Here is a 27898-nt window from a genome sequence, read left to right as displayed (position 1 = left end):
TACTTTTAAAACCAGTACTTTAATTTTAATTTTTACATTGTGTATTGTTTGAGTTATCTCTATTTGTAATACAATTCCAGTGTACATCTGCCTCCTGCCAGCTAAAATTGTTGTTTATGATGTCTATATAACCTAGCATCAACACAAAAGTTAAATAGCCTACCCTTTTCTTTGTGTTCTGCTGCTCTGATGTTAACTGTTTGCTCACTAATTTATTTCCTTTATGATGCTTCTGGGTAGTGGCTGTCTGCCATGGTTTAATGCTGTGGTGGTCTGTCATGCAGAAAGGTGAGTTCCACCAGTACAGGTTCCAGTCTGAGTCATCTTGCTCCTTTTTGTCGAATTCAGTCCAGCTGTGTTCCAGTAAAACCTCACAGGCTACTGCAGGGACATTCCCATGGAGATGGAACACCAATGGCCTCAAGATATCTTTTCTATCATAGTCCTCTGCCATCATCTCCACCTTATTAGCTGAAAGAAAACATCATCACCCGAAAGGAAGCAATGAAATCAATGCCACAGACTGTGCTAGCAGTCATCACCTTTGCTGTATTCTTATACCTGTCACTCTCAACATATTCTCAAAGCATGTCACCCCTGTGTGTTTCTATGGTCCACGACTGAGAAGTCAAAGGCTGTTTTAGCTGAAAGCTATGTAAAGGCCACTGATTCCAGACAGCTGTTAAGACAGCACAAAGCACTGACTGCTGCAAAGTTCTAGTCTCCACACTATTTACCTTGTTTTTGAGGTAGCTTACAACAGCAGTAGCTGTCCTAAAGCTTATAATTCTTAAATACTTAAGACTTTTTGGTTTTTGCAAATGCCTTCAGCCTAATGGCTGTAACTTTGCCTAGTAAACTTACCTGACACTGCTGCATTACTGAGACATTCTACCAGCTTAGCATGTTGCCCTGCTCTGAGCAAACTCTCTTGATTAAGATTAAAAGCCCAATGCAAAACTGACGGGAGACAATAGGAAAATGCCTGTTGCTTCCAATGTTTTTTTCCTCCTCTGACATAGGCTCATTTATCTCACTAATAATCTGCTGCTGCTCCTCCAGTGAGCTCCACCCCAGTTCCTGAAGAGCAGGGCACATTCTTGTCTCACGACTTTCCTCTCAAGGCAAAAATGTTCCATAGAAAGGTATGTAGATTCTGAATGAAATACCATTTCTCACTATCTATAGTGGAAGTAGATGATGGTCCACATCTATTTTTATGGATAAAAAAATGTTTTTGGGGTTATTTTGGGCATAACAATTCTCAAACAGTCCATGAAGTATGCTTTTCCCTCCCCAGCTAGTTCAATATACACAAGACTCAAACTAAAACACCTGTCTTAGCCTGTCTGGTGGCATAGTGGACAAAAAGTGCCATGGATCTGTAGATTCGAAAGTGTTGCTGTTTCTCTCAGTTTTAATTTCCTGAAATCCTACAGACCTGCTCATTGAGGATTAGACTCCATGTTTGGAACAGAATGTCTTGGGTGAGAGAAGAATGTTTGTACTGAGGACCATTCTGACACGACATTACCATACAGACCTCCACCTGCTATCAGAAAGTAGCAAGCAAAAGAAATACAAAGTGAGTGGGACATATGCTAGACAAGACTCCTTCACATCCAAAGTGACATCCTTTCTTTCTTCTCAGGTTGAGTTTTAGACTCCAGAATGAATAGCCTCTGCCTTCCAAACAACTACAGAAACCCAGGGAACATGTCACACCTGTAAGTACTGCAGGCAATATGCAGCTGATTTGGCCAGGGATGTGTCTTCTATGGAAAAATTACAATCTGTTGAAATGGAAAGCTTTTTTCCAGTGAACAAAAATAATCTTTTGCCAGCTTTTTATTTCATTTCAATTTTCTTGTTTTGAAATTTTCAGAATATCTTATTTTCATTTTTTTAAAAGACAATGTTTTAGAAAGTTTTTTAAAATGTTAATTTAGTTTTGAAACTAAAAGCCCAAATGTGAAATGAAATGCTTTACCATTATCAAAATGTAAGTTAACATAATTCAAAAGTTTTGCAAGTTGCAAAGCAGTTTAAAATTCTCATTATTTCATTTGTATGTGGAAAGCAATTTAAAAATTCATGCAGAGTGAAAAAGCATGTTTCTTTCTCCTCTATGACATTTGGTATGATGTACCTACGTCTTGGCTGTCTAATGCATTCTGCTGCTGCTAACAGGCTCTGAAGAGCTTGCAACTCTTCTACAAGCAGTGTTGTGGAGTCTGTAACAAGTGCGTTACAATGCAGAGAGAAAAACCAGAAGACTCTATGGGGACTTGATGGGAGGAGTGTTTTACAGAAGAGTTTGGGTGGTATTTCAGGGAGGCTGGGAAGCTGGACAGCGGTGTTGGAATATTTTTTTATACTTTTATACTTTACCATAGGACTGTCATGTGCAGGTTAAAAACAGCCCTGGACCATCTTATATCCTGAAGCGAGGGAATCATTGCCTAAAAATGAAAGGATTTGAAGCAAGCTTTGGTTCAGGATGTGAGGAAAAAAGCTTCCATTCAAAAGGGACTTTAGGCCTCATTAATGGACTGACACTGTGGTCAAAATTTTAATATCTGCATATGATGACTTTCTATATTCCAAAGTAATATGTAATTCTATCTTCCGGCAGTAATATGTGTATTAATATATGTAGTGATGTTTTACAGGCAGATTTGCAGTGCCCTTCCATTGCAGTTTAAGCTAGTGTTGGAAGGGAGCAACATCTAAACTGCACTGGGATTATTTCTCTGAATCCCCTCAGAGAGCAGAGGTTCCCTCCCTCTCAGACTGCAGCTGAATCCTCCTTATGAGAGCTTTCTTTGGTTGAGGAGTTTGTAGGGAACGGGAGAGAAACATGATGAGTAGGTACTGAAGTGTGGTCATGATGTAACAGGACTTACATAAAATACCATGAAGAGGAAAGTAGTCTTGCAGAGAGTGCTTCCTTTCAGACCCCAGGACGTTTGCTGCTGAGCTTGTGCACAAACCTAGTGTGGTGGCCCTAGGAAACTTTGCTTCCACTGTCATCTTTGTCATCTTTGCTTCCACTTTCTTTCCTGGGAGTTCTTTTTCCTGTCTGTTTATTAAACAGCATTATGTCACATGCTAAAACACAAAACAACAACAACAACAAAAAAACCCAAACCAAACCAAAACACTTATACAAAACTAAACAAGTTTTATAGTAGCTGGTTTGATTCCTTGAGCAGATTATTAATTTAAGAAAAAAAAATGTGTAATTGAAAGTAGCCATGCTAAGCATTTGGATGAGTCAACTTACAGACTGCAGTTAGCTTTGTCTTTTCTGTACATCTCAACATTGCTATCAGCAGTGTTTCAGTGAAAGGCACTCTTGTACGTGAATCCAGCGTGTCATAAACTGTGCCATCACAGTCTCTGCTAGGTAATCACGATTTAAGCTGTTAGTAATGTCTGAACAATGAAGCCTTCTTTGGTGTTTTGTTCATATAAGCTTGTATTAATGGAACACGTTTCATACCTCTGGCATTCCAGGAGTAGTTTGCAGGAAATTGGCCCACCAAACCTAGATATGACAAATGTCAGCTTCAAATTCCCTGGTAATTAACTGCAAAGAAAATCAAATATTGTAAGTAACAACAAACATGTACCCACTTTTAAGGAAGTCATATCACTTATAAGCAGAAGCTCTTGAAATGCAACGATGAAGCAGTAACTCTAGGATTAGGCATTAGTCTAAATGAATGAACACAAATTTAACTCACTTTGCTCTGTATAAACGTGTGCCCAGATGAACACCCATCTCTTCATAGCCTGCATCCCCAGAGGGCTCTGTGTTCAGCCCGTTCTCTAATAACTTGGAAACCCACCCACGTGTTTGCAGACACTGTTCCACAATGCAAAAACTGCTCGGGCTGTCTCTGACCACACTGGAATGTAACACCTGCCTACCCAGTGCTGGCATTCCTGGGGATGTGCGCGTGTCACCCTGGGCTTCGTGCTGGCCACAGCTGCTTCCAGTTGCTCGGTTTTACACCTATGGGAGGAAATACAGTCCTTAACGGTCAGGCATTACAAGTGTGAGTTTGCTGGGTCAGGCACTACAGGCGTGTGTTTGCCAAGTCAGTGCAGAATGTCTCTGTAATTAAACTCAGCAGATCGACCAGCGGTCTTCCCTATCGCCTTTAAGGCGTTTGGGGATGGCAGCTTAATTTCAAGGGTCGGGGCATGGCAGCTTAGCTCTGCCACCTGCCCAGGGTGGACTCCTGCCCCCAGGATGGACCCCCACCCCCAGGATGGACCCCCACCCCCATGGGTCATGGAGGGAGCCTGCTGCACAGTGCCATGAAGCAGGTGTAGATGTCCTGGCAGCTGCAAGTGTTGGTCAAGCCCCTCGACCTCCTGTGTGTGCATCTGAGACCCTCCAGCTGCCTGGACCTTTGGTTCATGCCTTAAGACACCACAGTATTATGTGCCTCATTACTTAATATATCATTATTAATTACTTGAACCTACCTTACATTGCACATGAAAACCATAATAAGTGGGCTCCCCGACACCTACATCCCCAACAGAGATTGATGTATGGCCCAGCCTCAGTCCCTGAAATCTCTGGACGAAATGACTTGGCTGTCCTCTCTCAAGGCCTCTCTGGCATAGGTAGCCCCACTCAGTGTCCTCATTACCTTCATGTTCTCATGGTTCTCTTGTGTGCAGGCCTGACTCTCCTCCTATACCTCTAGGGAACCACAGTCTGGGACTGAGGATACCAGGGAACACAGGGCATTCTGTAGGTGAGCAATGGCAGGTTTATTACCCGTTGCCCAGTTTAGAGCTCTGGAAGGTTTCAGGCATGTGTCTGGAGGGGGATTCATTTAGCTACAACTTCAAACCCTGAAGCCAGTGTCCATTGAGATGGCCATACCTGCTCTCATAAATATCAGACTGATAAAAGCTAGTGTTTCTTTGCAGGATGAACACTTGTTGCTGTGGGTGAGGTAAGAGCTTGTGTGGCAGTGAAACATGGGATGAAGAAGGATGAGTCCACCTACACCCTGCTGCTGAGTGAGACCTCAGCACAGACAGACCTATGCTGCTCACTGGCTGCCAGGCTGAAGCAGGCCCTGTGGGGTCTTCCTTGGCCGTAAAAGAGCAGAGGCCTCATGCCACAGCAACTTAACCATCATTTTGTTTCTTGCATTTCAGTGAAGAGGCGTTCCTAGCTGAACTTCTGACTGAAGTTTTTTTTATATACTATGCAGCAAAATCCCCATTGCCTCTATAGTAAAGAAAATCACATCAATTTTATAACTGTATACTATCCATGCATAATGATGTCCTAAATGGAAATTTCCATTTAGGTCATGTCCAAAACAGATGGGCATCTTTATCTTCACCCTTTCCCAGGAGTAACCATGTTCACTGCATCACCATGTGTAGCTGTGGTTTTCACTACCAAGGTACTGGAGTTTTTCCTCACATTACCTGTGGGGTGGAAGAGTTGGATTTCCCCCTATTTTACAATTGGGGAAAATACTGCAGTAAGGTTCTGTGACGAATCAAGAGTGGAAAACAGCTCCCCAAACCACAGGCCACAAAGTCCTGTCTCCCACGCTGGCTCTATCTGTGATACTGAGGTTCTCTCCAAGGTCAGAGCACCTTTTTTTTGCTCCTTCGTAGCTCCTCACAGTTTTAGCTTGAACCTGTGGAGTGAGGACTCATTTTCTGGGCTGCCATTGCTAAATTCTACTGCAGACAAATCCTGGGCACACAGAGTACAATACAATTAAGGAGGTGTGCTGGGTTGCCCCTGGCCACCAAGAAAGCACCCACCTAGTTGCTTGCTCGCTCACCCCACCGATGGGATTGGGGTGGGGTGTGGGGGGAGAATCAGAAGAGCAAAAGTGATAGAACTCCTGGGTTGAGATAAAGACAGTTTAATGGATGAAGCAAAACTGCGTGTGCAAGCAAAGCATAATAAGGAACTCATTCACTACTTCCCATTGTCAGGCAGGTGTCCAGCCACTTCTTGCAAGGCAGGACCTCAGCACACGTAGTGGTTGCTTTGGAAGACAAACTCCATAGCCAGGAACACGCTCACTTCCTCCTCCTTTCCCACAGGCTTTTATTGCTGAGCATGGCATTGTGTGGTACGGGATATCCCTTTGGTCAATCTGTCTCAGCTGTCCTGGTTGTGTCACCTTCTAGTTTCTTGGCCACCCACAATCTATTTACTGAGGGGGCAGAGTGACAACCTGGAAGCTGGGAGCTGTATGGCTCAGCAACAGCCCAAACATTGGTGTGTTAGCAACACTGGTTTAGTTACAAAAAAACAAAACACAGCACCATATGGGCTGCTATGAAGAAAATTTACCCCACCCCAGCCAGACCCGGTACAGGAGTAAAGAGTAAAACTTATCAAGCTGTACATCCTCTGAGGAAGGGATCATATTTTTGTTCTATAGCATCTCATGTAGCGTGTCCCGATTTCTGTGTTGGGCTGTTACAAATAATAAATGATTACATTCACACAGATCAAATTTTCACTGATACTGATCTCAAAAATCCTCTTTGCTTCACTTGCCATTGAATATTGCTGTGTAGAAGAGAATCAGAGGAGGATTTGGAGATGAGTTTCACTGTTATCGAGATGAATTCAAGTTTCTGTATCAGATGGAAGCAGGACAGGGTGAGAATCAGCAGCAGCCTAGCGAGTCCATCTGTAATCTCGAGGCAGCTGGGATACTGTCAGGATTCTGCAGCCACAGTAGTTATGCCATTTGTATTTCCAACAGAGAGATTAACAGCACACCTTTGAGCTGACAGGACAAAGGCACAAGAGAAAGGTGGATCTGTGAGGGAGCCACCTGTCACCGCCTTTTCTGCAGGACATAATGAACTCTTAATACTTAATTGTATGAGACCTGGAAAAGAAGCTTATCATTTGAAACTCCATGAATAAACACAGGTGAAGTCTGAAGGGGGAATCTAGGTGCTTGGGAACAAGAAATGTTAGATAGTAAATTAGCATGAAAGGTACAGTTATTTAAAAGCCCTAACAATTTGGGGATTTTTTTCCACATCAATTGTATTATTGATTTCTATCATGTTGTCACACCATATGGTGCCTCATCCTTCTGTTATGGTTAATAACTGAGAAGAAGTAGTTTCAAATGTTAGATTCATGGCATACAGCAACTTAACTAGCCATGTAGTTTATTTCCAGGGGCAGCACTCATCTTGGAGATGAACAGCATTTGTCTTCAATTCCTTTTCTGCTGTCTGCCTCCCACAGAGGGTCTGATCATAGTGTCATTACCAATAATGATCATGATACCTGTACAGTGCTTTCTCATCAAGACATAGGGACACTGGCAGTAATTGCACTGTAGCATTCTTCCTGCAGTAAACCCACAAAAATCCAAATCCGGAAACAATACAGTATGGATAAAACTATACAAAAGTTGAAATGAGATGAGGGAAATCCTCACCTGAGGCACTGCTAGATGCATATAGGTCACAAGCAGATACTATAGCATTGGCCCATCCTCCTTTTCTCCTTCTCACTTTATGACTTTCAGTGTTATCTGCATCCTTTTCATGGCTGTGTTCCCCAAGTAACATGCCCTGGCTGTTTATCTTGAAAACAGCTCTTTCCATGGATGGGTAAGTGGGAAAGTTCATAATGACTGAAGTGTTTGGTCATGTGGAAAGTATCTCTTTTGGGAGAAAGGTGCTGTAAGTGATGACAATAAAACTGGAGACAGAAAAACCAAAAGGGAAAGAGTGCTGGGATAGAGGGATAACATGGACTGAAACACAGTTGTCTGTTGTCTGCTGACAAGTTTACTTACAGTAAGTGTTAAAGAATGCAGGTTAAGAACAATGTAAATCTTTATAATTGGTGGTTCCATGAAATGTTTTGTATGGTCTGCAATCAACTGAACAACTCCAGTTGCTGTCATCTTCTGATTTCACATGCGGGCTTCAGTTTTGATTGTAAAGCTATGGTAATAGGTCTCATCCACAGATACAAAAATGCGAGGACTTTTAAGAGTCTTGTTTGCATTTATCAACATTTTATTGATTAAAAAAAAAAAAGAGAAAACTTTTAGTAGGTCATCTGTATGAAAGGGTGAAGTCACATAATCTTCCTTTATAAAGCTGAGATGTCAAAAGGTATTTGTACTCCTAAGACATTTGCATTACACTGGCCTTGAAATCTGTTCCTTTACCACCTTTCTGGAGACAGCACACATTGGAAGACCCTTGGAGACATGTCTGTAGGAGCTGGCCAGTTTGCTTTGCCTCCATTGCTCTGACCCTGTTGGATTACATGTGTGTTTCCTGGACGAGGGGTCCTACATTTCCCTTCTTTGTAGCAGTACCTGTCCCAAGGGAGCTCTTGGCTTTGAGGTATTCAACCACTCCATACATCACCATAGACAACACAAGCACAGACAATAAAATGTACAGTTTGATGTAGACTTGCAGTTTGGTGCTATAACCAAAGGCAATGACAAATCCAACTGATTCCCAGAGACGGTAATTTGCAAAGGCAGCCTCCTTGTGTTTCTCAAATAAAGTGCCATAGAGTGCTGGAAGGAAGGAGAGACACACCTTGTGAAGATTAAGTCTACAACCATGTATTTTCTGCAAAGGCAATAAATAGACCACAGTGGGGAAGATAGACCCTCCCTCAGGAATGTCCAAGAAAGGAAAATACAAGCTTTGTCTTAAAACATTTTTATGCTCCTGTGACTTGTTTCAAGTGAAATAACAAACCAAAAAAGATAAAATAGAGACTATCAGAGAAAAATGGAAGAAAATGGGAGGAAGGAAGAAAGGACGGGCTCTGTTGCAGTTGAGATGGCAGGAAGTTTATTTTTCAAACTATCAGCCACAAAAAAAGATGGTTCTGGCACTGACAAGTGAGTAAGTCAGAAGGAAGAGGAGATGGCCAGAAATGGTCCTTGACACTATAGAGTCTCCATGTGTAACCATTGAGAAGGTTATACCAAGTCCTTACAGGCTTTCACAGAACAGGTGGTTTTGTCTAGGGACAACATGGTTCTCAGGGACCAAATTGCTCTTTCACCGTGGAGCAGAAAGGGTAAAGAACAATAGGGACCTCCCTGCTGCCATCCTTCAACATTTTTTGGGCAACCTGCAAGGACCCTGCATGCACCTGTTCTTCAAGCTGCTTCTTTCACCTACCTAAGAACATGCAGAGACTGTTCATGTAAAATGCATGTTCTTTGTTTTCACCAGAACTTGGCCTCAGGGCCCTCCTAGGTGCAGCTAGCACAGTGTTGCTGATGGTAGTAATGTGTGCTATTCATACTTGCCGAGTTAAGGGACGTGAACTTACCCAAAACACTGAAATCAGAAAGTTGAGGAGAGTGCTACAACTGGGCTCAGATTTAATATGCGGAGGAGGTTTACCTCTCTGAGATAACTAGGTTTTCAGATTTTCAGCTCCTGGATGGTCTGGCAAAAGAATATCCTTGATGCATACAGAACCTCTGGGCAGCAACTGAAAAACTTGCTTGACATAGAGATATAGTTAAAATGATAATCCTAACGCAGATATGTTCGGTGGGAAGCTCCCACTGTGTTCAGTCAGCTGCACACCCACAGCGGGGAGTCAGGGAAGGATTCCCAGCCTCTGGGTCCGACTGGTCGGGCACACAGGGAAGGTGACAGAGCTTGCTTTCCCCTGGGTGCTGAGCTAGCATCAGTGGTGATAAAGAAGCAGGCGTTTCCACTGACTCAGCTGTGGTGTACAGGGAGGGAAGGAGAGGAATATCATGAACCTTGACTCTCCTTATCCGCTTTTGTATTTAACAGCACATCTTTTTGAAATATTCAGCCAAAAGGCACAGAGGAGTACAGAGTTATCTAAAAGTCCGGGCAGGCTCAACTAACCCTTCAATTTTATTAAGAAGGAGGAGACATCATCTGTATGTAAAAACTTACTACATTCTAATTACTATAAGAGGACATTTCCTGAGTATTTAATTTTAGAAATGATGGAAAATCTGGACAAGCACATCACAAGATGTACTTAGTTCATTAAACTGGCTGAGTGTAGTATAGTGTGAATTATTTGACAATCCTTCACAGTTTTGCCTAATAAATGAACAAGTACAAGTTGTTCATGTAACTTTGCTGATACACCCTGTGTTATCTTCTGGAAGAGGATTAGTGAGAAGAGTTTAATATAGGAAAGTTACTGATCCCATGACAATTCTGTGTGTAAAGATTCTGGCTTTCAGCTAGAACTTGTTTTCCCTTGCTATTTTGAAGCCTTCTTTTCCAATCAAAACAACGTAAGGACAGAGTGAGAACCTAGTCCAAGGTCTAGCTATAGGAAGGGCTGACTCGGCAGGAAATTTCTTGTTTCCAGGATTCATTCCAGGAAAGCTACATAGGAGCACAGTGGTGGTTTGGTGGTTTTACTTTGAACTTAAACATTCGTCATTATCACAAACACTGTCAAGTGCAGTGTGGTGCAAGTTGCCAGGCTGAAGTTTTAGCAGGAGCTGCCAGGCTGGCTGAGTGCAGAGGCTGCTAGGTCTGAACTCTTGCAGGTCACTTCCATGGAAGTTATCCTCCCTATTTACCGTTGCCTGTTTTCCCACTCCTTCCCCTGGTACTCGTAGGCATGGGTATATAACAGGACTGCTGGAAATCAATTCCAGACTGATTCATATCCTTTCTAAAGATGCACGTCAGCCTGGAAAAAACTTTATTTTACTGTAGCCTGCCCGATAGCTCTGCGCTAGACAATTGTTACACCCCAAGCACACTTACTGCCAGTGGGGTAACAATAGCATTTGTGTTCAGGTTAGATAAGAGAGGGCACTATACACTCCGAAATGGATCAGCTTTCGTTGGAAATAAGTGAGAGTGTCCACAGACGTACACAAACATATTAGGAAACTTTTGTAAGATGAAGTGACTCACCTACTGGCAGCCCATACATCCTCTAGGGGGAACTCCAGCATTAACTATCTGCAGCAGGCCAAAGCAAGCCATCTTCTGCCACCACAGAATGACTTAAGTATGTGGCACAGTGCCACTGTATTTATTCAATGGTTAATCTACTGAGGCCCAAGCAGCAGTCATGGGAGCTTGCCGAAGGAAGGACTGCAGAGCTTAGTCCCCAAAGCTGTTTTAGAGGTCTTATCTCACCTTTTAGACTTTGGGGCTGGAAATTTCTCATATGATGTATATCTATATAAAACTGATGAAAAGGAGAAGAGATTTAGTCCTAAATGGGCATTTCAAACTGAAGATCCTGTTTGGGGATGCAGCGTTATGGAGTAATGTCACTGCACCTCTCTGATAACGTTTCATGTCATCACTTGATGTTTCATTGTGACAATGTGACAAAGCAAACTGTATAATTCTATAACTGGCAGCTGTGGAACAGCTAAAGAAGGTACAGACAAAAAAAGATACTGTGCAAGCATAAGGAACATTTGGGTTTTTCCCAACTAACACAAAGATGAAATTTGAACAAGTATCTGTCAAGAGTCTGGGAATGGAGGTGACCTGTTACAGTGCTATAATAGAGGTCAGTCTTGTCACTTAGCTGCAGAGCTCACTTGCCACCAGGTGTGAAGCGTTGCCCACCATCTGTGCCTCATTGGGAGGTTGGGAACTGCAGCCACTTCCCAGCCACCTTCTCTGACACTTAGGTCCTCTGTACTTACCCCTTTTTTCCTAACAAGGGCATCAGGTCCATCTGTCTCAGGCATGCAGGGACCTTACTGAGGGGATGTCCACATCTCAAAGGACATCTCAAATGTATGTAAATCCCTGAAGAGAGGGTGCAAAAAGGATGAGCCAGGCTTTTTTCAGTGATGTTCAAGAAAAGTGGGCAAGAAGTGGTGAGCACAACCTGAAACATGGGAGATTTCCTCAGAACATCAGGAAAAACTTCCTCACTATGAGGGTGACTGAACACTGGCACAGGTTGCCCAGGGAGGGTGTGGAGTCTCCCTTCCTGGAGATATTCAAAAGCTGACTGGGCATGGTCCTGGGTAACTGGCTTTGCCTGGGTGGCCCTGCTTGAGGAAGGGGGTTGGACCAGGTGACATCCAAGTCCCTTCTAACATCAGCGCTTCTGTGATTCTAAAAGAAGCCAAATGTCTGAGGGCAAGGCTTTCTGGAAAACAGAAAAGTGGGATAAAGGACCCACCTTCCAGTGGAAAAATAAGATATGGCTGTCAAGAGTGTTGGGAAGAAGCCTGATGAGCAGTCAGGAAGACTGGCTGAAGGAGCAGGAAACAAATGAACAGTTATACTTCAGAGAGAGCAAATCCTCACTCTTGTCCTTCCATGAACCTCATCAATGAGGGCACTGATTTAAAATTGTACCAAAGGCACAGGACTGTGGGCTGTGATGAGAGAAGGTGCGAGTGTGTCCCTTGTATGTAATAGCTCTCCTCTAAAGGATATGAGCTGGAGCTCTGCAGGGACAGAGAATCTGGCTGGTCACTTCCTCATGTGTAGAGGTAGGGACCCTACATGTGCTTGAAAAGAGATCACAGTGCCGGGCAAAGGACTGTGGCGTTTTCCCTTTGGCTCTCTAGGAGGGACATGACAATTTATCTGGTGGGCAAAATCATCTAAGCTGCTGCAGCGACCTGAGGGACCAGAGGGAGGGAGGCCAAGACACATAAGCTGGTGTGGGCCCAGATGTCTAGTTCTGTCACTTGCATATTCCTATGGCATCTGCCAAATACAAATTTGAGACAGAGGAAAATATTCATGGAATAAGAGGCAAAGTAGTGGAGCAGATGGGAGAGCATTTAACTATCTTTCTGACTTGGGCTATGGCATTGATTTAAAAAGAATGTGACTGACAGTCATGAGCAGACTTTACTTCATCATCATAGACTATAGCTCTTTCTTGCCCATTCCAGCATTTTAGAGTCTTTCTTTAGTGCCTTTAAGAGAATTTCCTCTAATTTTGACTAAGGGAAAAATTTGACTGATTCCTTAAGGAAGTTGGTTTGTATCAGCTCATTATCTGAATTCTAAGTACATAATAATTGCACTATATCATAAAGCAGAAAAAAAGATTGTAAGAACAACCATAATGCACCAGATAAGAAGTCCAATGGTATACTTCCAGTAATAGACTCCTGGGATAAGTGTAAGAAATGAGGCAAGTATACAGTGATCTTTCCCCTCCAATATCCTCCTGATGCTGGCAATCAAAGACAGGGACTTCTGAATTGGAGATTTCCTCCGGACCACCAGGTTTTAATAGCTCCAAGAACTTTTCCCCCTGAAGTTATGTAAACCCAGCTTAAAAACATTTACATTTTTGGCAATGAATTCCATACTTTGGTTATACATTGTGTCAAAAAAAGCATTTATTTTGAATTCTATAAAGCCTGCTACCCGAGAAATGTATTTGGTGCCACTAGTTCTGTTATTAAGAGAAATAGTGAATTTCTAATTACCTTCTCCATTCTATTAATGATCTTACTGACTGCTTTCCTTACTTATCACTTGTCCAGGCTAAAGAGCTCTATTTTGTAGGTCTTCCTTCAAGTGGAAGTCTCCCATGACTCTGCTCCTTTTTATTGCCTTCTTATGCCTTTTCACATCGATTTTTGAAATGGAGCAGATCAACTACATGGATTTATTTGGTTGTGTAATGTTGCTCTCTGTGGTTTTCTCCTTCAATTTTTTCTAATAACTCCTAACAACCAATTTGCTGCTTCTTTTGTTGCTAGCCTTTGAGATGATTTTTTATCCAGAGTGCTTTCCTTTATTGCAAAAGACAGACTAAATGTATCATTCTTGTTAGGTTTCTAATTTTCTTTAAAATATTTATATTCCTCCAGAATATTTATTCTGAATACCCGTTATCGTCTTCTGCGGTGTTCTTCTCTCTTCATCTTGGAAAAAAATGTTTAATGAGTATTTTACTTTCCTATTTCGAACTTGTTCTTATTTCTTCTACTTTCCCATGAGCTGACATATTACTCTTAGAAGCTGTCATAAACCCATTATCATTTTTATGCACACCTTGTTTTATAAATACAAACATGCAGATTTTTATACCTCAAGAAATACATTTCATTGTCACCAGGACTTACCATTAGTTTGTGTCTGCCAAATAGCATCAGATAGGCCCCAAAGAGCAGGGAATATGAAAAACACAGCAAGCTGCTTAGGATGAGGTTTCCACAGCAGTAGTGCTATTATACAGGCGGTGTTTGTAACCGTGGCTGTTGATTTAGAAAGGAAGAAGAGAAATATAAATGTGATTACAAACAGGATAGATAGTGGTAGATAACACTTCTAAATTCTTCCTCCAACTAGAGCACAAGGTGATCTTAAAATCCTTCCAGTTCAATGAGATTTTTTGCTGACTGAGTTGATATCACATGAAACGTAAGACAATGCAGTCCTTTGACAGCCTTCAATTAGTAATTGTGAGCACTTTTCTGAGCTGGGAGATCCTGGGTGCTGGTGTGGCTGTTAATCCAAAGGAAAGAACTGCCACCGAGTAGAAGGGGCTGCTGAAAGACTTGCAGTCACTATGTGAAGCATGTGGGAGCTGGGAGGAAGCACTCGTATGCTCTCCTTACCTAGTCCTTAAGTGTAGGTTTTCTTTCAGGACCGCAGGAGACAGTTAAGGATATCTAGAGGGTCTGGTGACTTTTTGTCTTGCTTTTTAAAAGCAGTTTGTAAATGAGTCATTGATTCCTCTGCCCACAGGTGCACCTTCACAGGCTGAGTACAAAGACCATTAAGCAGAACTGAGAGGTTCAGAGGTCTTGCTTTACTAACAGTACAGTAATAATATAGTAATTTGGGTGTAGTAGTACTATTGGGGTTTTTATACTCTAAAATGCATTTCATAGAGTGAGACATACACCTAGGACAGACACATACAGAAGAATCTCTGAACTAGTCACCGTAAGATAAAGGGCTCCAAATTTCTTCTTCCTTGCCCAGGTTTAAAATTTCCTGTGGACTGTGGAGGAAATGCCTAGACTGTCTAAATGCACATTGACTCAGTCAGAAATGTTTCTAATAATACAGATTACTGTGTAGTGGAAGTAAGATATTAGTACACTTCAGTATGCTTAGTGGGTATAGGGACAGAAATTAAATACTTTTTGGTATTTCATATGCCTCCATTACTATGTTATACACTGGAGAGGGAGATGTTCTTAAATATACAAATCTCATGGCAACATGAAAATTACTGTCCCATACATGAGCCCTCAAGCTGTTCTAGCCTGGCATATGATTTAACTTTATTTTTCTCTCTATAGCACAAGTAGTGAAAACAACACAAGGCCAACCTTTAAAAATTTTCCTGAAATTCCCAGACTGGTTGCTAAAATTTCCAAGTTTACCATTCCCTGAGTTTCAAATCAAAAACTTATCTCATGAGCTTCTCTGTTGCTTTTGCTCCATGAAGGTGAGGATGTTTCCCCCCCAGTGGAGAAGTCCTTCTCAGGTATAGTGTAGGCCACAACATCTGTACTGTAAGACCATTTATCATTGGTTGCATTACAGCTATAAAGCATCAAAGCTGTAGGGCACTTTCTGAATAGATAGTGCCCTCAAAAGCAGGGTGAACTATGCCACCAGCAAAGTGATGAAAGGCAGTGACCTCACCACAGTGCTTAACTATGCTGCATCTCTTCTCATGAATGAAGTTTGCCTCCAGATTGACTTTGATTTTAATTGACAGCTGACAGCAAGCTCCCCCTTTGTAGTGCATACAAAGTGGGGAGCACTGGATTTGATATATTACATGAGATGATCAGGCCTTCATGTGACCTTTACATACCTATTGCAAATAGAAGTTTTCTACCCGTGAAGTGAGAGATCTTTCCAAAGAGCAGAGAGCAGAGGGAGTTTACAGCTGAGAAGCAGATCATCACATAACCAACATAATGTATGCCCAGGGCACAGGTCACATAGGTCTGGAAGAGAAGAGACAGTGGTGCCACATTTTCTTCAGTGAAAATATAGAGCTAAGATTCAAGGGTCTTAGCCTGAGTATTCGGTAAAGAGCCAGCACGGACAAGATCGAAAGAGCACAGCTAAAGAGTTTGCTGACAAGTCCCTGGTGTATTGACATAGTTGGCCTTCAGCAGCGATATTCCTAACCCATTTCCCAATCATGCTGGTGCCATGCAAACAGAGCAGTAACAAGCCAAAAAAATCAGAGCACAGCTCACTATGCAAATAATACTCCTGAAAGTGGCACGAGGAATTCTCTTCCCTTCCCTTCATAGCCCAAGCGATGAAAATTGACAGTCAGCACTATAGTCATTACAGAGCAGCTCACAAGAAATGAAGATGACCTCACCTGTAAGAGCATACGACCAACGGAGGTGGCCACAGAGCCTCCCTTTCAATCCATTCAAACAGAGCAGCAACCACACTCTTCTGTCTGCTTATATGTAAGGTCTGAAAGCTTAAGTGTCAAATAAGCAGCTCAGAAAGGTTGCCCCCTTTCTTTGGAGGCTTTCTCAACCAATGTCTGGAGAACACACCTGCTGTATGCCTAGGTTTGTAGAGAAACAGGAGGAGCAGAGGTGGCTTCCATCATTTCAGTCCTTCAGGGTTTGGACCTGTTGCACTAGTGACCAGTGAGGGCTTTCAGCCAGCCACATTGAGGATTTGCCCTCTTACCGTAAAGGCTGTCAAAATAAAATACGTGGTATGTGTGCTGACTTGCACTTATCCAAACTCTAGGGAAACCAGAAGGAAGGAAGATATAAAAGCTTTGCAGACACTTGGCTTTTCTCCCAGTTTGTTATTTACAACAAGCTGAAGAGTTTGAACCTGTAGCTCTCTGCTGTGGCCTCCGCTGGTGAGTTAAGCTCTCTACAGCATTCTTTTTGAGGCTGTTCCAAGGGACATATTTACTGCTGGCCTCTCCTGTTTGAAGATGTCACTCAGAGTTCATTCAAGTAGAAGTAAGCAGTAATTTAGCAAACCACAAATCACCATGGAAAACATCTTCATTTAACAAGTAAATATAGATCAGATGCAACAGTAAGACACAAAGACACAAAAAACAGTCAGGCAGAAATAGTTTTCATTGTCATCCACACCTTTGTGTAGTCACCAGCAAGAAATCCCTGTTCAAACCCACTGTACATTGTCAGAGGGATTAGAAGACACTGTCTTTTATCTTTAAGATGCTGGAAAGTTGCTAGGAACGTAGACCAAAAGGATGTTGTCTCTAGTATTTCATTCTCAGTCTCTGCTTGGTCCAATTTGATCTGGTCCAGAAATATAACAATCAGCAACACAGCTAGCACACCACTAGCTGCAAAAACAAACCAAAACATTAATGAAAAACTGAGGAATGCTGGAAGAATGATGGGAAGTCGCTTGCTGCTGTTATTGTTCTGACTTAGTGCTTAGGTCTCTGTGGGATGTTTTGGCAGATGCCTTTGATTCCGCTTCAGTCTAAAGGCCATTTCTGTGTAAACACAGTGGGCTGATCTACATTCACATCTTCTGCATACAGCTGTGCACCTCGCAAATCCCCTCAGTTTAGCTGTGGCTGGCCTGTTGTGACAGCCGCTGGGCCAGCTGCACGGCCACAGAGGGTGATGGCTCACCCTTCCAGGGCAAGCCCAGGGCCGCAGGGATGGGGAGCTGGCCAGAAGCAGCTCCCTCGGGAGCTGTAAAAAGGCTTTACATCAACACAAGAGAGGAATATTCACTTCCAGTGCCAAGGTTTTCATGGCTAGGGGGAATCTTCCTTCAAATACATGGAAAGAAAAATAAAAGGCTTGAAGTAGAATTGCTGTCTTGGATCCCAGTATATGTTGCTTTTTTTCTTTTTCTTTTTTTTTTTTTTTTTTTTAGGTCAGCTTGGAGCCGTGCTTTGAGTATGGAATATGTGCTATATTAAATATGATAGTGAACAACTCTGGATGACTTGAAAAAGATGGCAGTTACAGCTTTGAAGCTATAATTTCCTAGCAGAAGCAGTATATGAAAGAATACATGGGGCAGTTAATCATAAAATGGTCATGTATGTATCAGTCTAGGTTTGTTGCTTGTGGAGAGAATCAGTGTGATTTTTTTTTCACGTTATCAAGTAGGTAACTGTGTCTCATGATATACATGAAGCAGCCACCGATTCACAACTAATTGCTTCGTTACAGATGCCAGGCATGATTATGTTTCCTCTCTTACGTATGCTGACTAGAATTCCATCCTAGTGGAATTCAGAGTAACAGGAGAACCACGCACCTTTTCCCATCTACTTTCCCTGTTTAACATGCTCCTATGATACAGTGTATGGGCATGCTCTTTTCTGTAAACTTTTAATGTCCAGATACATTAGCAGATTTTCAGTAAATTGCCTCAATTTCTTATTGCTTATTATTTCTCATCCATGTCTCCTAGAAGGAAATTTTATTCTCCAGTGTCCTGGTTCTCCACCGTGGCTGAGCTGTGAACCCTTTGTGATGTAGGTCATTTTGGTTTTGCTAGGGTGTTTATTAGTGCTTATGGACTGCTTGCTGGACTTATAAGGGCAAGAGCAGAACATCCACATCTACAGGACAAATATGTCTAACAAATATGTCCAATGAATCAGGAACATTTGTAGGAGATAAGTAAATGCATGGCTTAATAGTGGTTGGTATGAACATAAATAGAAACATCCACGGTCCTTGAGAAAACTAAACAACAAAAGACTTATCCATTATTGTCTCCACCCAAGCTGGGCAAAATATGTATTCAGCAACCAAATAGAGGAGACATCTTAAAAAATGTCTGTGAATGAAGTATTTAGCTATGTCATTTCCCTCAAGGTAGGAAAAGACATATCTTTTATGAAGAGCTTAAAAGAAAAATGAAACCCTACTGATGCAGGGTCAGTAGACAGCAGGGCTGCATTCATTTTGCATGAGCAAAGCCTAAGGGAGTGTTGTATATGTTAGTCATCATATTTAAATTTAAACTTGTGAGCCAAACCTGCCTTTAGCAGAAAGGCATCAGCTCCAGCACACTCTGGAAGGGAAGTGAGGGGATATGCTTTGCATTTTCTCACCCATTAGGAATGGAGGCTGGGGAAGCAGGGAGGGTTTGCTGCAATGCCCTTGTCCAGTGAGGGCTGGCTCTAACCAGATCACATACTCGCTGTTGGAGCATATGACAAATTCCATGCATCTGTCTCAGCGTAGAGAGTACACCTATGTGCAGAGACTGCAAAGATATTTTAATAGAGCTAAGGTGACATGTTACCTTGCCAGATACTTCCTATTTATACAGAGAATAACTTGTTTTGAGCTGGATACTTTTTGAACTTTCTTCTCAGAATGAATCTTTGCACATCTATTTATGTCTTTCCAATTTTTGATGGCATCAGCTTTCCTTGTCTCTGACTCCTCCTAGCCTTATGCAAGGAAGGCCTATAGCAGCTGTAGCTACTAAATGGGACATGCGCCAGTTTGCCTAGTGCTTCTTTTTATCTTCGCCTTTCACACTAAGGTATTATAATTCAAGCATCACAGCTGACAATTGACTGCAGTTGTAAAATCTCAGCAGGGATCCAAAAACCTTCCCCCAAATGATTGCAGTTCTGGGAGCCGTGGTTCTGGTCCACCTCTAATTACAGTGCAATTTTTGTGCTAAAACTGTTTTACACATGGCAGGACACCAGCCAGGCATCCCCAGGTGACTAGAAGCTGGTGAGTTCAAGTACCACTAGCTGGGCTGCTCTTAGCATCTTGGACCTCTGCCTGCATATATAAATCTGCCCAATGCCATCAGTAACTAGTTCACTATTGCTTATCCTGAAGATGGTGAATTTAAAACTATCTCAAACATAACTGGATAAGCTGCTGTAATCCTCTAAATGCCATGTGGGCATACTTTTGATTCTAGTCTGTAGAGCAACACTGACTTTGGTTGAAACAGTGGGGTCACCACACTGGGTTTCAGATTGATTCCAGATGAAAAGTGTAAAGAATGTCTTGTTCCTTTAAATAAAAATGATACAGCACTGGAACAAAGCATTTGAAACTATTTAGGAAGGAGTTGTTTACATCTCTCACATATCTTATTTCCTTTTAGCAAATTGGATTGAAGGAGGAAGTTGGAAACTTGATCTGTAAAGTCATACTGGGTTTCACATAGAGTAGGTTCCCCATCAGTGATATTCATTAAAGACTGTGTGGGTTACTTACCAGTGTAGGTTCCTAGCAGAGTGTAGATTAAGGAGCTGGAGGATTCTGCTGACCCGGTGGTGTTGGTGGTATCAGTCATGCAGTCATATGCTCCGCAGCATGCCAGGCTTTCTTCTGAGATTTCCACTAATTCAGTAAGGACCAAAAGAAAGGCAGGTCACAGAAGAGATCAGATGAGTACACACTATATGTGAGGACATAAGGAGAAGGGAATCCAGTGCTTGGTGATTGATCCCGGTTTCAAGTTCTTCCTAATTAGAGATGCTTAACTGCAGAATCCCCTTTAACACACAAAAATTCGGTTTAACAGAAACAGTTGCTCAAAACAGAACACTGAATTGATGGTTACATGGAGTCATAGACTAAAGCCAGAGGCTGAAATCTGAATTCAAGCTCAGTTTGCAGTATTTAAAGTTCCAGCATGTATCTGTACCTCTTAATCATAATACCCCACAAGACAGTCCTTCAGTTTACAACTCCAGTAAACGGATCGACTTCAGTTCTTACAGCCAGAGCACATGATTCCTCTCCAGATAATTTCTGTATACATTATAGGAATGGAAACCAGCTCAAGGCATCTTTTTGTTTTATAAATTCAAATTATGATTACCCACTAATGCAGTCTTCCAAGAAATCAATTCTTCCTGGCTTTATTATTTTATTACTGGTTTTATTACTCTTTGTGAACATACTTGAAACTAGAGCAGTTTGGCAGGGTTTACAGTAAGACCTTTGCTTTGTTCAATCCCACCTGTGTTGTGCTGGGCACGTGTCAAAGCCATACACACGCATGCACTCATGTACCCCGTGTGTCACCACAACACCGTGCCCACTTCCTCCAGTACCTTTTCTGTAAAGAAAAAATACTAACCAAGGTGTAAACCTGAATAAGCTGCGTAGTGGGGGAGGGTGGTCAAAACCCCCATACGATTATTTCTATGCTTTCACTGAAGGATTTGTCACCGGTCCAAGCATAACAAAGGGCAAGTACAGTGTACCTTAGCTGATTCCTTAAACAGGACTTGATCTGTAATTTTTCAGTTAAGGTTATTGTGTAACTACTTTTAGTGTGCTTTTCCCCATTGCTTGTGATTAAAGTTACTGCAATGTGAATCACCCGTTTATATAGCTTCATAAACAAGTTCAGGTTCAACATCAGATAAGACTTAATAACATAAAGAAGAAAATCATTGCCTTTTTATAGCCAGTGGCTACTGCTATACAGTTTTGAACAAACAGACCCTCAGCAAAATTACCATATGCAAAAGGTGAGTCACACTAGTGAGGTGTGGAAGAGTGTAAAACAAGTTTTTTATCTGTTCGTGCATCATCTGAAGATGAAGATGTGCATGCAATTAGTGATATGGAAGCTGCAAGGCAGCTCTGTTCCTCTGGAAATAAGGCTGAAACATTGATGAGTGACAAAGGGTAACTCTTGTAATTTATATTGATTACTGTCTTCTGTTGTAGTATTACCTCATACTGTAGCGTGCCTTGCTGTGTCTGATGCAGTGATGCAGGCGTTGTGTCAAGTGTACATATGCATCTGTATTTTATGCATTTTGATTCTGCAAATACATACCATATCTTTCCAATTGCTCAGTGAAATTATATATCTTAAGTACATGGACAATATGGGTGGATATGTTAGAGCAGAAGAAGTGAGTGGCTGGAGATCCTTACCCCCTCGCCCCCCCAAGAAGCACCCTCTAGGTCTAGGTTAAAGCTGAGTCTCACTGAGAAGGCATAGTTGGGAATTTTATGGTATGGCTGCTCATCACTGTTGTGAAGATATGTAAGGCCTTTGGCTTTGAGAGCTGTCCACAGCACACCACCCAGGAACGCAGCACTTCCTGAAATCCAATGTAATTAATATAAAAGAAATAAAAGAGTTTCTTTAGAATTTAAAGGAACATCCCCAGATGTAAAACTAGGAGGGGATTCGCAAGACTAAAAAAAAAAAATGGGTATTTTAATCCTCCTAATATGATATGTGCTGTGAAGCAGAGGGGAGTAAAATGGTTGCAGTCTGTGCAAACCCCATAGCTGCACCACAGCCTCTGCCCTGCAAATGAAATCAGAACAGGCAGTCCCTCCGAAGGCATCGTGTGGCTCAGTGATCAGGTCAGCAGGGCTCTGTTGCGCTTGATACAGTCCTTTAGCATTCTGCTTCGATGGTGTTTCATCTACAGTTGCTTGGGTTTAGAAGAAGCATGATTTAGCCTAAGTATCACACTTTGTGACGAGTACTTTGCCATAAACGCAAGGATTCAAAGATTAAAACCTAATTCTAGTTCCCTGACATTTAGTTTTAACCTTATACCTATTTGAATACCCTCCAGAGGACATACTCTTTAACTGAGCCAGGGAAGAGAGGTAACTTCTTGCTATTCATAGTAGCAGTGTATATGGAAATCACTTTCCATGTCCATCCTGTTCTGAATTTGACAGGATAGGGAATTCATGGGAGACTGCGATGACAATACACTGTAGCACTTTGAATCTCTAAAGTGGCATCCAAGTATTAATTTATCTTCAGAACTGCCCTTTTAAAACTTACATCAATTACAAGCATGGGAAACGAGGGCAGCACTGTTAAGTGATTTCTTCAAGCTACATCGGCATCTGCTGTCTGAGCCTGAAATACAGCAGAGGAGCCCTGGCATGCAGACTCCTGCCAACAGCTTCTTCTATTCCTTGACAATTCTATAAAGCACTCATTTTCAGCAAGCACCAGCATCAGCTTGACTAACCTTGAATGTTTAACAGCAAATTAATCCAATACTACAAGCTTCGTGAAAGAGCTGCTTCAGTGTTTTGCCTTTTGTTTTAATCCACTTTAAATGGAAGTCAGATGTGAAAGACCGTCACTGCCATCCAGCCTATCTATGCTTTACAACACAGGAGTGGAATTCAAAAGGAATTCAATAGACTTCTATTTTTGAGCTAGTTGTCTGAACTGTCTTTATAGCTGATGAAGGGTTGATAGAAAATAGACACTTCCAGAGAGCAATTTAGCCCATGTATTTTAGATATCTAGAGCTAACTCCCATCTGAAGTGTCTGTTTTCACTGACTATGAGGGCTCAGCTACAGAAATCTACCTTTTAACTGTCTAGAACTAGCAGATGTTTATAGAAAGAAGGGCCAAGATTTTAAAATATATTTTACCTTTGGTAGAAGCTTGACTAAATATCAAGGATGAGATAAGATTTCCGCAGATGCCAGAGGACTGAAATATCAGAAAGAAGACCCCAAAGTATTGGTTGATAATGTCTTTCCCATTTTTTCCTGCTTTCTCAGCGTATAAATTGCCAGCAACAGTGAGGTAAGTGCATTTGGCAGACCAGAGTGGTGCTCCTCCTAAGCCCAGGATCACAGAGGTAGGGATTAGTGTGTACCTGCCAAAGAACACTTTATTTAGCATAGTTATTACCCATTAGCATAATAATCATTTACCCAAAGATCCAGAGGCAAAAAGAGACATCAAAGAAATAGATTTCTCCTGTGTGATTCAATAAATCTGTTACATGGAACCAAGAAAGGGGCAGCCCTAAGAGGTTTAGGATGTGCAAGCACCCCCTGCTGTGTCCAGGGGCTAGGCCTAGGCTGGCCGGCTCTGTGCTTGCGTAATGGAGAATTAAATTGCACCTGCCCTTCAGAAGGTGGATCACAACAAATTTCCTTTGTGGAGTTGTGTCCCCTGCCACTGGAGAGCTGACGTTGTTCATCCACCTCTGAAAGGGCAAGGGCAAGGCAGAAGCTGGCTTCCTCCTGTGGTCCTCTGCTCTCAGAGCCACTGGCTGGAAGGCAGCCTTCCCTTCGGTCTTCTCAAAAACAGTCCTAAAAGTAATTTTAAACAAAATCTCTGTTCATTTTTTGTTTGTTTCGTTTTATTTTGTGGGGTTTTTTTTTCCTTTTCTGAAGGGAAATCTCTGCTACACACATGAGCTAAAGAAGCAGCTTCAGGTAGGTGGATGGATGCATTCTTTCTGGCTTTTTGCACATTTTCACCTCTGCTTCACCTGCTACTGGATTTGTTTATCCATGTTTCTTGCAGGTAACACCTTTTGCATCCAACTTTCAAATCCACAACAGAGAGGTAGCATAGGAATTAAGAAAGAGTTTTGCCCTTACTGTTTTTGTTCAAACACAATAGACAGGGTTAAATTATTTAAATTGTACCAGCTAGCATAGAAGTTCCCTAAGGAGAATGCGATGTAGCAGCACATAGAGCCTGTGATGGTCCACTTGCAGCCCAGCTTCTTGATGAGGATTGGAGGGAGGAACATGGATGAGAAGATGAGTGCAGCATAGATAACACTTAGGGAAGCAACGCCCAGGCCTTCTTCTGAGTGGAGACTGCTCTGCATGGACAAAAACAGTGGCTGAGACAAATTTTATCACAGGGACATGTTATTATGGCATATGGAGAGAGGCTTCAGACAGAAATAGAGGCACACAGAAGCTGCGGCTGTGTAGTACTGTCTCTTTTCCCCAAAGCAGCCTGATTATGGATTCATGGTTTCCCTCACAATGATAGCCCATTTGTCAAAATATGATGCAAAACCAGGTGAGGATTGCTTAGAGTCAAAGCCTTGGTAAGTCAGATTTTAGATTATTTAATGTAATTCATTCGAGTTTCTCTTTGAAAACAAGCTGAGTGAAGGGCAACTTCTTTTCTTGGCCTTCACTGTTTGTCTCAGGCAGGAATATCCTCAGATCTGCATTGCAAGGGCTGACTTAACAACAGTGGAAGATTATTTACTTTAAACTACGGGTCTGCTAATTTCTAAATTCTTCTGAGGCCAAGGTCCAAATACGTTAATATGCTTTCAGCAGCCCTTTGTAATTGGAAGTAATTGATTTACCCATATTTTCTCAAGGGAGGAATAACATTTTACTGATCTAACCAGGTTTTATATTTTTACGCTCCAAATAGTTCTCCTCTTGGCTTGACACTGTGGAAGTTGCAATGAGAAGATCAAGATGCTGCTTAACAGTGTTTTCCTGTTTGTTTTCATTAAAAGCTGACACAATCCAGTATGACTTTGGAAGGGGGAATGGATGCTGGGAGGGTAGCTTTGGAGAGTGCTGGAGGAGAGGGGGGCTGCTGGCATCTGCACTGAACATTTCCAAACACTTCCAAGCCCTGTGGTGGCTGTGTGGTCCAGCCATGCAGGACAATGGTGGCAGCTGGGCAGCACCCTTGGCAAGGAGCAGGGATCAGGACCGTGAGGTGAGGAGGTGCTCTGTTGAGCAGTGTCAACACATTTGAGAATCAAAATGGTTGTTTTGTAAACAGGCAAAGAGCTTTCCTGGTAACAGAGATCTTATTTCTCAAATACCACATGCCTGGTTTTGTCAGCTACAGCTGACAAATTAGAAGCCAGGCCTTCAAAATCATATAATTAGCTGATTTGTTACTGGTTTCTTTTGTGGGGTTTTTGGTTTTTTTGAGGTTTTTTTGGTGGTGGTGATGGTAGTGGTTGGGAATGGAAATAAATGAATAAATGATGAAAATTTTCAATGTTTCTCCTGCAGGCTACAATATGCTAAAATAACTTATTGCTGATTGCACCTTATCAAGTCCTCTTTAACCAGCAGAACAAAATGAAGAGAGAAGAGGGATACTTCATGAATTGGCACCACTCCCTCCTGCAGCATTAGGGAGGGTTTATGTTCCAGCACTTAACCTGAGTGTGCACTGTTTCAGGTTATGGGGCTAACTTGTGGCTTCTTGGGTTTGTCTTTCCCCTGCCTCATTAGTCTGCCCAGCTCATAACATCTCCATCCACTTTTGGGACTGTTTTTGCAGAACTTCCCTGAACTCAGAATCTGACAGTGTCAGCAAACAGAAACTGCTCAAGGAGGGGAGAAGAGATGTGCAGAGCAGGGCCCTCTTCCTGGAATGAGGTCAGCTCCTTGTTATTGCAAACAAATACATCATGGTATGTATCAGACTCCACCTTTAAAACATATAGATGCCCACACCAGTGAGAAAATCCAAGCAAATTGATCAGGGTCATATTTTAATATCCTGCCTAAAGTTACTCATGGATGGCTTATATCCACTTATTTGTTATCAGACCAGCATAGTCTTCTAGTTTGAGAAGTTCCTCCTTGTGATTATCTACTCTGAAGTATTCATAGACAGCAACAGTAACCCTCAGTCTTTTATTTTGGCTGTGCTAAACCAGCGAGATCTGATGGTATCCTGAGCCTTCAAGTCATTCTTGAAACCCGTCTCTGCTACTGTGGTTTAAGATGTTCATGCCAATACAAGCCACAGCTGCCTTTGATTTAAAATAATATTTTTATTATTATGTTATATCATGATGCCAGGAATTATTGTATTATTTATACTTCAGTCATTTAATGGATTTGGCATACATTTTTATTATTCCATGTTGCTGTATAATAATAAATATAAAACAATTTAGAAATATTCAAAACAAACCCTTTCCAGAAATGGAATTTGTTTTTCATTTTGCAATGTCTCCTTTTGAGAAAAATCTCAGAAAAATTTAGTTTTCACCCAAACAACTTTTATGGGCCTAAAGAAGTAAGTCTGACACGATTATTCAAACTGTTTGAGAAGTACTAGAATAAAATATTTAAAAAATGCTATGGATCTGGATGACGAATACTAACCTGCAGCCAGCTGATGTCCTAACCCACCTCATAAAAAATAATTGCACGTGCCTTCCTCCCAGAAACTGTGGAGAGACTGACAGTTTTTGCACTGCCAGGTAGGTGGCCTAATGCCCTGCCAGCCAGTGGGAGATACTCCGCTTACCTGTAGACTCTGGAGTCCTCCATAAGCAGTGAAGAGAAGTAAAAATCCAAAAGAAATTACCAAAACATTCTTAAGATTCCTTTCCATGTTGATTCATACAAGACAAAAGGTCTGGCAGTAGACAGAGCTGATCCAATTATTCCAGGGGGTGCACTGAGTTGGAGAAAAACAGCTTATGTTTCGTTGGAAGAGGTCACGTCTCACTGCATTGGTAGTGGGAAAAGTTGTTAATTATTTGAGGATTGGCCAATGAACTTTACTTTTACTGATACTGAAAACTCTTTATGGAATTGTTACTCATTTACCAGTTGTGACAGAGGCAATGAGTGCTCCCAAAGGACATCTATCAGGTTTTATTACATAGGTATAAAAGTCACTTGCAACACTTGGACCAATTTTAGTCTTGCAGTCATACATTATATGGCTCTCTGCTATCACTAGCAAAGGAGAAAAATGCAAGCAGTGAAATGATGCTCTGTCGTAAAGATACACTAATCCATAAAGGGCGAAAACTAAAGGATCATACTGAAATCTATGTTAGGCCAATTGCTCAGCTAAGGTTAAGGAAGCATACTAGGAAATGAGATCGATTGTGTTACAGCGTTGTCTGTACACCAGCTCTATACCTGGGCAGTGCAGCGAACCAAAGTTGCTGGCTGCTTGGCAAGCGGGAGGGTCTTCCTCCTTGGTGAACTCTGTGGCTTTGGTGTTTCAAATTGACTAAGTCATACTCACGAAGATCATTATTCCCCATCTTTCCCATCAGCTCAGAAGCCAAGAAGAAGCATGAATTTAGCAGGTACCCAGAAAAAACCCAGCCTTTGTGGGATGCGCTTGCCAGTGCTACCTGACTCAAGGAGTGAAAACTTTCCTCCTAGCCAGCCCACCTTGCCCTGCGTGCCCCT

The 27898-nt window shown here is 41.9% G+C and overlaps 1 protein-coding gene across 3 annotated transcripts; it reads right to left on the bottom strand.

Annotated features, from left to right (window-relative positions):
• UNC93A (unc-93 homolog A) lies at positions 1-27197 on the bottom strand. 3 transcript variants are annotated; one of them, XR_005828580.1, is made up of 10 exons: positions 26994-27197; positions 24380-24561; positions 23366-23595; positions 20196-20321; positions 17097-17314; positions 15821-15956; positions 14109-14240; positions 3506-4021; positions 2907-3405; positions 1-471 (listed from the first exon to the last, which is right to left on the bottom strand). XR_005828580.1 is itself a non-coding variant. In XM_040599075.1 (8 exons), exons 1-8 carry the CDS (start codon positions 27078-27080, stop codon positions 8317-8319), a joined length of 1377 nt encoding a protein of 458 aa, XP_040455009.1. In that variant the 5' UTR covers positions 27081-27197; the 3' UTR covers positions 7813-8316. The 3 variants fall into 3 exon arrangements, 1 of the variants encoding a protein (XP_040455009.1); XR_005828579.1 differs by having other exon boundaries at positions 2907-4021; XM_040599075.1 differs by lacking the exons at positions 1-471; positions 2907-3405; positions 3506-4021 and adding an exon at positions 7813-8582.
• Between the last annotated feature and the right edge of the window lie 701 nt (positions 27198-27898).

The sequence above is a fragment of the Falco naumanni genome, chromosome 6, assembly GCF_017639655.2.
Source record: "Falco naumanni isolate bFalNau1 chromosome 6, bFalNau1.pat, whole genome shotgun sequence".
NCBI classification, from domain to species: domain Eukaryota; kingdom Metazoa; phylum Chordata; class Aves; order Falconiformes; family Falconidae; genus Falco; species Falco naumanni.
This window is presented reverse-complemented; position numbering and strand designations above follow the sequence as displayed.

What these genes read in the sequence shown, in the direction of transcription:
- UNC93A (XM_040599075.1), bottom strand. Translation starts at nt 27,080, where the DNA reads ATGGAAAGGAATCTTAAGAATGTTTTGGTAATTTCTTTTGGATTTTTA. An exon ending in GAGGACTCCAGAGTCTACAG is followed by an intron (nt 24,562 to 26,993) that starts GTAAGCGGAGTA and finishes TTGTCCATGCAG; the next exon opens with AGCAGTCTCCACTCAGAAGA. An exon ending in AAAACTTCTATTTGCAATAG is followed by an intron (nt 14,241 to 15,820) that starts GTATGTAAAGGT and finishes CTAAATCAACAG; the next exon opens with CCACGGTTACAAACACCGCC.